This window comes from Otolemur garnettii, unplaced genomic scaffold (genome assembly GCF_000181295.1).
Source record: "Otolemur garnettii isolate 467f Iridium unplaced genomic scaffold, OtoGar3 scaffold00002, whole genome shotgun sequence".
Classification (NCBI taxonomy): Eukaryota; Metazoa; Chordata; class Mammalia; order Primates; family Galagidae; genus Otolemur; species Otolemur garnettii.
This window is the reverse complement of record NW_003852397.1, coordinates 54,724,606-54,734,534: the sequence shown is the minus strand read 5'-3', so window position 1 is coordinate 54,734,534 and position 9,929 is coordinate 54,724,606. Positions and strand designations below refer to the sequence as shown.

At 51.4% G+C, this 9,929-nt stretch overlaps 1 protein-coding gene and 1 pseudogene across 2 annotated transcripts in view; one reads left to right on the top strand and one right to left on the bottom strand.

Moving 5' to 3' along the window:
- LOC100955482 overlaps nucleotides 1-788 on the bottom strand; it is a 2,085-nt pseudogene extending 1,297 nt beyond the window's left edge.
- The window catches only part of PLCD1 (phospholipase C delta 1), a 26,800-nt gene that overhangs the window by 3,669 nt on the left and 13,202 nt on the right, over nucleotides 1-9,929 (top strand). The window contains exons 1-2 of one of the 2 annotated variants that reach the window (XM_003781799.3): nucleotides 3,385-3,533; nucleotides 6,953-7,117. In XM_003781799.3, the coding sequence (XP_003781847.1) occupies nucleotides 3,437-3,533; nucleotides 6,953-7,117 (262 nt within the window). In that variant the 5' untranslated portion in view covers nucleotides 3,385-3,436. Of the gene's footprint in view, nucleotides 1-3,384; nucleotides 3,534-6,952; nucleotides 7,118-9,929 lie in introns of those variants that run through there. The other variant, XM_023514040.1, reaches the window with a different exon arrangement.

Below are 9,929 nucleotides of genomic sequence, written 5' to 3'. Positions count from 1 at the left end.
CCGTCATTGTTGTTTGGCGGTCCGGGCTGGGGATTCGAACCCGCCACCTTAGGTGTACGTGGCTGGCGCCTTAGCCCGTTGAGCTATAGGCGCCGAGCCTCCATCGCTTCTTAATTCCCGGATCTGTTCTGATAATCCTCCAATCTCAGAATAAGAAACATTCCCCAGGTCTTTGTGAGACATGTTGTAAACTAGTGGATCCACCTCTCTTGGCAAATAATATCTCATGATAGTTAGCATAGTCATATCCAAAGCAACTCTTGTTCCTGGCTTCAACTTACTTTTGTCAAGCTGTCTACGACAACCCACAACATATCTTGGTCCATTTGTAGCTTTAACAATGAATTTTTCTTTAGTTGATTTTTAAGCACTTTACCCACAATCTGCCCAACACTTTGTAGGGCCTTCAGATCATTTTCAGACTTTTCATACTGTTTGGTAAGTTCTTTTTATTGTTCTCTTAACTCCTTAAGATAGCCGTCGATCTCCTTGTGCTCCAGCAGCTTCTTGCAGTAGTTCTGAAGCATCTTATCTCTAGGGTCCGCTATGATGAAAAGCCATTGCTCATAGGGGATCCCAAATCTACCTCCTTTAAATGCCTTATGTCTGCACTGAAAATCAGATGAAGGAAGAACCTGTCAAAGAGAACTGGTGATAGGAGCAGCTGGTCACTGTGCCCTGTGCTGTTCCAGGTTGTCTACTCTTCCTTTGGAGAGTCTATTTCCTTTCACATTGCAGGTCCCATAGCACTGGGCATGTGCTGTAGCACCACACTCTGGCTTGGGCATTCTGGGGTTGCTGCAGAGAAAGAGGTCCTCTGAATTCCCTTTTTTGGTGGTGGGGAGGGGTGATGGTAGTCACCTAGATGTGAGATGTCCCTTCGGTCCTCACCCTAGATACATGCAGAGGCAGTATATATAGCATTACAGACATAGTTTCTGGAGTACCTCAGCTCAAGCCTTAGCTTTTTCATCTTAGACAAATCCCTTGAATTCTCTGTGACTCAGTTTCCTTATCTGTATACTGGGGGGTAATAACTACTCATCTCATATGGCTGCTGAGAGGATTGAATTAGGTAATATTTATACCTAATAAATATTAGGTAGCCAATACTCACTGATGGCCAATGAGTTCTATGTTCCTGCAGGAGCCCTCTCCCCAAGTTCCCAGGCCTTGTGAACTGTTGTCTACAGTTCTTTGGAAGATGATGGGGCATCACAGGGTAGTTCCTAGTCAGGGAAAATATGTCCAGAACTAGACTCAAGAACCAAGAGGCTCCTTCTGGTGCCTGTGAAACCTTCAGACTGATGCTGTAGGTTCCATGCTCCTCCACCCACTCCACTTGCTCTGCTGTCTTTATTCTGGCTAGGCCTGGACAGGCTTCTCCATCAGGTTCCCTGAAGTACCCCAAAGGATGTCACCTCCCAGGGGCCTTCTCTTTCTTAACACACTTCCACTAATCTTTCCTACACCTGATCCCTCCTGCCCCATTGCAAGAGCTGGAATTAGTAAAAGTGGAATGTCAAGGGCCTTCATCTTGCCCCAGGGCCCTAGCTTTGCTTCTACTAAATATGTGACCCTTTGCCTTTCTGGGCCTCTTATCTATGGGATGCAAGCATCTTTCACAGGAGATGGTGTGAAAATAATGCCCACTAATGGGCATAGGAGTTCTAGGTTGCCCAAAAGCCAGTTCCCCAAGAGATGATGGTTCCAGGGCCATGATAGAAAGTTGGGGTGGCCAGCTACCCACTCACCTCAGTTATGTTCAAATGCTATCTGTCCCTGGGGTTCCACGCCACACTGATCCACACTGATCTTAATTTCTCTGTGCCATAGGCCTTCTCAGGATCATATTTTTAAATGCAGAAAATAAAAGACATAAGAATTAAAAGGAAGCCAATTATGTTGAGATATGATTCTATCCACAAGTCCTTAGGGGAATCCTTGGTCTGGTTAAGAACCCCTCTATGGTTTCTCTGTAACACAGGCTCATCTTACACTCTGCTTCCCCCTCTGCAAAGAACAGCTTCTCTGTATCCATGTTTCAGCTTACCTACACTATCACACATTTGCTCATGATTTATTCTCTGTGGTGTGAACTTAGGCAATTCACTCTGTGCTTCAGGTTATTATTATTGCTGTGCTCTCTGTACCAAAAAACTGGCTTTGCCAGTGACTCACTGTTGATGGGGCAGTGAAGCGAATGGAAGAACTATTCAGAGACAGAAAAAGAGGAGTGAGTCAGGCCTCTGGGTGGTGTCCTGATCTTGGCACACAGTAGGGGCTCAATAACTAAATGCTGAGTGAATGAAAGGGAAGTTGTAATATACATGAAAGGACCTACTGTTCCCGGGTATTTGGGCAGCACAGTTTCATACAAAGTTGTAGTCGTTCTCATCTAGTAATCAAAGCAAGCCTGACTTAATGGGCTCATTTTAAGATCAGCATTTTTTTTTTTCAGGAATTCCTTCCGCATTTGCAACTTGGGGATTATCAGGTGGGCAAACAGAGAAGGAAACAGTCCTGAGGTTCACGAGTGAGGCAACAAATAGCAAGCTGAGTCACAACGAATTCGTTGAGTAATTGAGGTGAAATATTTGGCGGTCTCGGTGTCTGGTCGAGCCTCCGTCCCCAGTTCCTCCTTGCTTTTCTAGACTGCTGCCCACCGGTACTCGGCGGAGCTCAGTCTCTGGAGGCCCTGCCCTAAGTCCCTCCCTGGCCTCGGGAGGTTAGTTACTACTAACCTAACCTAACTAACCTAATAGTGTTACTACTCAAGGCTCAGGCTCCGCCTCTGGTCGGACTCCGCCCCACACCGTCTTCAAGGCTGAGACACCACCCTTTCTTGCCTGAACACCGCCTTGACGGTACCGTATCTTCCTAGGCACTGGCTCCGCTGCGAGTTTGCTACCTGAGTATGACTCTGCCTCCACGTGGTCTCCTGAAGTGGCTCCCAGCCTGAACTCCGCCTCCTCGGCCTGGCTCCTTCCCTGCCCCCTTTCCTTGGCTCTGGCTCCCCCTTAGGGCGGCGTTCTGGTCTCTGGCTTTTGCCGAGGATCTGCTTCCCTGTTTTAGGGATTTGTTTCACTCCGCCTCCGCAGCCCGGCTCCTCGGCCCCGCCTCCTAGATATGGCCCCGCCCCCACACTCTGGGGTCCTCTCTCGCCCCACCCCCAGGGGGCTTCGGTCCGCCCCCAACTGGCTCCGCCTCTTAAGAGATGGCTCCACCCCTCTGCCTAGGTTTCTCTTTAGCGCCGCGGCCCCGCCTTTTCGGTCCCTGCACCGCCCTTTCAGTTCTAGCTCCGCCCTTCCACTCCTGAACTCCGCCCCGGCTCCGGTCCAGGGCGGCGGCACCACCCCCTTGCACTTCGGCTTGTTTCTGCGGGCTGCACTGTCCCGGACCTGGATCCTCAGCAGTAGGAGCACTGTGGAGCGCCATGCAGTGCCTGGGGGTCCGGAGCCGGAGCCGCTCCAGGGAGCTCTACCTACAGGAGCAGAGCCTTAAGGTGGCGGCTCTCAATGGGCAGAGGCTGGGTAAGGGGTGCAGGGGGGCGCCGAAATCTGCGGGGAATGGGAAGGCGGCTGGGGTAGGACACAGGCTACTTGTTTGTCCCTGAGCTCTAGGGCCACCTGCCTTAGAGCCTTTGATTGGACCTGTTTAGTACTTCTGTGAGTGTGCGACCCACTGGGGGGCTATGTTTGAAGTGGGGCATGGTGGAGGGAAGTACTGGAGTATTAGTTACCCTTTCTCATGATCTGCCTCAGCCATTCCTTGCCACCCCAACCCTCCTGTTTAAAATTTCCCAGGCATCACTGCATGTGTGACCCAATGTGTAACATGTATGATTGTGTAAGCAAGGAGAGGATCTGCAAGACAGTGGGTGCTCGAATGTAATCCTTTGCAAATGAATGTGTGCTTGTATGTGACAGATGTGACAGTGGGGGATCCAGTATACAACCCAGTGGCTACTGAGTAATTCTGTCACATGTATGCAGCAATGATGGTGTATGATGCTGTACGATCAAGTGTTTGATATTATGGAACTGAGAGCGTCTGCATGCACCCCAGCGTGATACTGTGCATCTTAGTGTGATAGTGTATGACCAACAGTGACTGACTGATTCTGTCATTCTGTGTTATGGCATGTGTGTTATACAGATTTGCTGAAAATTTATATTCATGGCAATTGACCCTGAATGGTAGCTGCATGAAGTAATGTTTCATTGTACTGACCCCATAGGGTAGGCTGCCTACTTCTAAGTCCTGACTCCACCAGGCAACTTCCTTGAGCCTCAATTTCCTCATCTGTAAAATGGGAATAGTGATAGTGTCTTCCTCAGAAGGTTGTTGAGAAGATTAAATACATGTACTAAGAACACTGACTATATTATAACTATATTGACTAAATATTGACTATATTATGATCACTGCTATTATCATCAATATAATGATTTTCCGGCACTGAATGTTGTGTGGCTGTGTGAGACTAAGTATGGGGGGCATTTTATCACTCTGTGTGGCTCATTATCTCTTTGAGGTTGTGTGTAGCAGTATGTGATTGAGTGTGGTGCAACAAATGTGTGACTATATCTCCGTGTATTGCTGTGAGTCCCAGGCCTAGCCTGTCTTCATTATGCACCACTCTAGTACATAGGCAGGACTCCTGGTATCTCCCTCGGCTTCCCACTATCTCCGATAGGACCCTCTGTGCCCTGCATTCAGTGAGGGTGGTCAGGTTAGTGAGACTGCAAGATCAATCCAGGCATCCCTGGGCTCAGAGGCCCTTCAACATCCTCCCATAGGAGCAAACGTGGTGGGGCAGGCAGCCTAGGGGCTTCAGAAAAAAAAAAGGGCCCCAACTGAGGCTAGGAGATAGAGGAGGCTGCCCAGATTTCCCAATAGCCCAGAGGGCAGTGGCTACCACCTTTCTGGAATTGTAAGGCCCACCTTGGGACTAAGGTCTACCTTCTGAAACCCATGTCAGCAGCCCGGGGCTTATCTCTGTCTGACTGCAGATAGGGCCACAGCGTGGCTCCAGGACAGGATGAGCATGTCATCTCTTTGTGGTGTTTTCCAGAATGGGAGGGTGGGGCTCACCTTCTACTTCCTGGCACCCCCTCATTCCCATCTGTGCTGTTGACAGTGACCTGCTCTTAAGTTTGCACAGCATAGGGGGGAAGGTCCTGGCAGAGGGTAAGGACACGTCCCTCCCAGTTGCACTTCAGCCTTGGAAAGGTGGCTCTCTCCTCTGGCAGCCTGGGAACTCCCTTTCCCACCCTCTTGTCCAGGGCCCCTTAGACACAGGCAATAGTTCAAAACACTCTGTAGGAGCCCTCTTCCCCTCCACAGTTCCTCCCCTGAGGCTGAAAGAGAACTGCTCACACAAAGGCAGAGTGTCTCTAGAAGTAAGTAGACAGACCTGGGACAAAGGTGGAAGAAGGTCTGATCAGACTGCACCTCTGAAGAGGCCCAGAAATGCCTCCTCCAATACTGTTTTCATCCCAGCACTCATGGGGAAACAGAGGCAAAGAGAGGAAAGGGAGTTGTTTAAAGTCATAGGGAGTTGGGTCATTAAGGTGAGGGAGTGGAGGCGTCCTTTAGCACAGTTCATACTGGATCTGAATGGGGGTGAGGGGTCCGGAGGAGCCAGGACCAGTGTCTCTTTGATGTCTCCTGTCTGGGCCTGGCAAGACAGAGGGCATCGCATCTGTGGGAACCTGGGCCTCTGAGAGTCGCAAAAGAGCAGGGAAGGAGGAGGGCAAGCAGCCAGGGTCCTGAAGGCTTCACTCTGCCTTAAAGCTGCCATATCTAGGGCATCCCAGCAGGCCAAACAGACCATACTGAGCTCATCTGTCTCTCTTGGCAAGGATAAGAGACCCACTTAAGCAGGCTCAAGTTAGAGGTGGGGGCAGTGGGTGTGAGAGTAGCAGAGATAGGCCCAAGGGTCCCACAGCAGTGTTGACACCAAGAACTACAACTGCCATTACCTCAGAACCTCTACAGATTCATGCATCCTCTCATTTAACCATAGAACTTGCCTTTGAGCTGTGTGCTATTATTATCCCCGTTTTATAGACAGGAAAACAGAGGCCCAGCAACATGAAGTCACTTGCCCAGGTCACTCAACTGGTCTGTAAGGGTACCTGAACCTTGACACAAATGATTCTGGAGTTGAGAAATTGTTAGAGTCCACTGGAAATATCCTGGCGTTCATTTCCATCTGTAGCTGCCCCTTTTCCTCCTGCTTTGCCTGATCTTTTGGTCCCAGCTTCCTTCAGATCAGTCTTACCAGTGTGACCAGGAGGGACCTACCTCATCTTTCAAAGCCATGCCATCGGGAGCCAGGGGTTCTTCAATTATCTGCCTTTCATTTGTCCATTCAGCTTTGGATAGCAGGTCACAGGGTATAAACATAGTCTCGAGTGGGCAGGTGTTCTAAGGATTGCAGCCATGTAAAGTGGCAGTAAAAGATAACTTCCCAGAGGAGGCTTGGCACCCATAGCTCAGTGGTTAGGGTGCCAGCCACATGCACAGGGGTGATGGGTTTGAGCCCAACACCGGCCTGCTAAACAACAATGACAACTACAACAAAAAAATAGCCGGCCATTGTGGCAGGTGCCTGTAGTCCCAGCTACTTGGGAGGCTGAGGCAAGAGGATTGCTAGAACACAGGAGTTTGAGGTTGCTGTGAGCTAAGAGGTCATGGCACTCTATCAAGGGTGACAAAGTGAGACTCTGCCTCAAAAAAAACAAAACCCAAACCAAAAAACTTCCCAGAGGATATGTACGGGGCTCTGGAAGCAGGTAGAAACATGGGCAAAGGAAGAAGTAAACAGAGCTGAGGATGAGGTGGTGGACAGTGGGCTCTGAGAGGGTCCAGCTGTGGGCATGGCCACTGTGGGGCCTAGGGCACCTGGTGGAAGAGGTGGCAGCTTACCAGTTTTGACCCCCAGGCCTGCAGGATGATGAGGACCTATTGGCCCTGCTGAAGGGCAGCCAGCTCCTAAAGGTGAAGTCCAACTCATGGCGGAGAGAGCGCTTCTACAAGTTGCAGGAGGACTGCAAGACCATCTGGCAGGAGTCCCGCAAGGTCATGCGGACCCCGGAGTCCCAGTTGTGTGAGTTCTCTGGAGCCAAAGGGAGGGGGAGAGGGTAGAACCTGACCATGGTGGGGTAAGGGTAGAAGACAAACATGGACCAAGACCACAGATGGAGAAACTGAGGCCTAGCATGGCAGGACATAAGTTGTTCATGTAGCCAGAGCCAGAAATGAGGGACTGGCTGGAGTTGGGGAGAGGAGCCAGTTAAATCACCTATAGAGAAATTGAGGCTAGAATGGGTCAAAGAAGACTATCAGGGGATGAGGAGATGCTAGGGCTTTTGGGGACTGGAGATTCATAACCATGACCACAGCCAGGCTCAGAAGGAGAGGGAGGAAGCTGGACAGTATTGTCTAAACTCATACATATCCACCCAGGCAGTTGTGGGAAGGAGGGAAATTGGGTGGATTAGGATTCCAGGTGTGCTATGGCCGAAAGCCAGGCCCAAAGTCCAGAGGTAAATAACATACTTCCGGGTATCATTGGCCAAAGTGTGAGGTGGGGCCACAGGAGGCAGATTCTCCCTGGGACTGGAGCCTCTGGAGAGATGTTGGGGCAGAGTAGGGCTGAGACACAATGGGAGAGGCCAGGGCTGGGGAGTTCCCTCAAGGGTATAGGTCTAAAGGCTTTCTGGAAGCTTCCAAAAAGGCCTAGGAATCCAAGGCTTAGGCAGTAAATGGAGAGGGACCTCTGCAAGACTTTAGGGAGAAGAAAGCTCTGCTAACTTCTACCTTCTCAAGGTTCTGTAAAATGATATGTATTTACTCAGTGGGAAAATTTTAGACCAATGTTGGGCAATAGAACATTCTGCAGTGACAGAAATGTCCTATATCTGTGTTGTTCAATATGGGAGCTGCCATCCACCTGGGGATATTGAGCCCTTAAAATGTGACTAGTGTGACTATGGAACTGAATTTTTAATTTTATTTAATTTTAACTAATTTAATATCTAAATAGCCACAGCTGGCTGCCCAGACTTCTGGAAATCCCTCACCTGTTCACTCATCTGTGGCAGGTCTGTGGGGAATGAGACCAGACATGAGTGACAAGCCCAGGAAGGAGGAGGGCCAACCCACTGAGGGTGTCCCAGTTGGGTTCCTTTAACCTAAGAAGAATCTGTCAGGCCTCAGGACAGGGTACAGGGACCTGAGAAGGTGTGGCCTACCAGCTTGTGGCCTGTGGTGGGACCCAAGGTAAAGCAGGACAGGAGTAGGGTTGGATAGGGAGAGCCGGACTGGGGGCTAGAGGCAGGAGGCAGATAGTTGGGAGCAGTGGAAAGTGTCTGAGCAGGACAGGGTACATTCTGAGGGGATGGGGGCTCTGAAGCATTTTCAGATAACCACCATGAGCCCAGATCTGCCCCAGCCCAGCTGTAGCCCAGCCCACTGCCACGCAGTACAAGACTGACCTCCTGGCCTTGCCCCTGGCTCTGGCGCCAGACAGGCTCCTTCACAGGGCTCCTGCCTTGATATGAGGTTTCCTGTTTGATGCACTGTGCATCTTGGGATCTCAGGCTCTGAGCTGGGGGATTCCTTGGAGTCCACCCACCAGCTGATACAGTTGCATGGCTCCCCAGTGTGTGCCTGTCTCTTAGTGGGGTGGGCAAGGGGACAGATAGAAAAGTAGAAGACCTAGGCTTTTCTAGCAGGAGCCCCCACTTGTGCTGGTGAAATGACAACCTTGCCCTAGGACACCTCTGATAAAAGGGCAGGAAGGACATTCCAGGCCAGAGACCCAGTGTGAACCAAGGGTAGGGGTGAGGATGAGGGAGTGACATGGGTGGTAGGCTGGGGGGCTTCACCCTGTGAGGATGGGTGTGGGGGTTCCAGGTCCAGGTCAGCGAGCCAGGTGTGCTTAGGTAAGGATCATGACCGGGAGAGCCTTTCTGCCAGGTCAGAGACACCCGTGCTACACATGCCTATTAGTGACTTCTCGGTGTGAACACCGAGACTATTGTCCTGAACTGCACTTTACCGTTGGAGAAACTGAGGCCAGATGAGGGAGGAGTTCCCCTTCCCCAGTTCTCCTTGGCTCTGATTCCTGCTTTCCAACTTGCCCCCAATCCTGCCACCACTCCCATCCCCACAACTCTGGTTCCCAGAGGCAGTCACAGTATTATCAGCAGAGAAGGCATCTGGATTTTCTCTCCGGTGTGGGTGGGGGTGCTGACCCTGGGGGGTGTTCCATGGCTCATGCTTCCTGTTTTCATTCCTGGCCTGGAGCAGCTATAACTGCCCCCAGTGTGGAGCTGGGTGGGGCACAGGAGGCAAAGGGATTAAGCAGGGATATGCTCTGCACCCCAGATGGCTCAGGGCTCACGTGGCCCACTATGCAGAGCCTACACACACGTGGGGCCTGCAGGTGGCTAGGAGGCCCCTGGGCACTCTGGATGGGGTGGGCACAGGGAGAGACCCAGGACAGATGGATGAGGAGGGCTCAGGATGGGGGTGGGCAGAGGCAGAGCCTGGGTCCTGCTGCTGGGAGGTGCAGCATGAGCCTGACTGCTGGGACTGGCTCCTGGCCAGGCCATGAAGGGTATTGGGATGGGAGTAGGTAGGGCCTTGTCTCTCCCTGAAGCTTGGAAGGCTAGACTGACAGGAAGGACCCCTGGCTCCTAAGAGCAGAAGGATGTAACTTCTCAGACCCCTAAGGGCACCCTCCAGCCTGCCTGCTGAGACCCTGGGGAGCAGGGTGTACCTGCACCTCCTGCAGGCTCCCAGAAGTTAGGGTACACGCAGATACTCACAGGGCAAGGCCCTGGCTACCCTCTGACACAGCACTTCCCCCTCTATTGTTGGCCCTTTCCCTTAGACTCCAGGGCAGGGCTTCC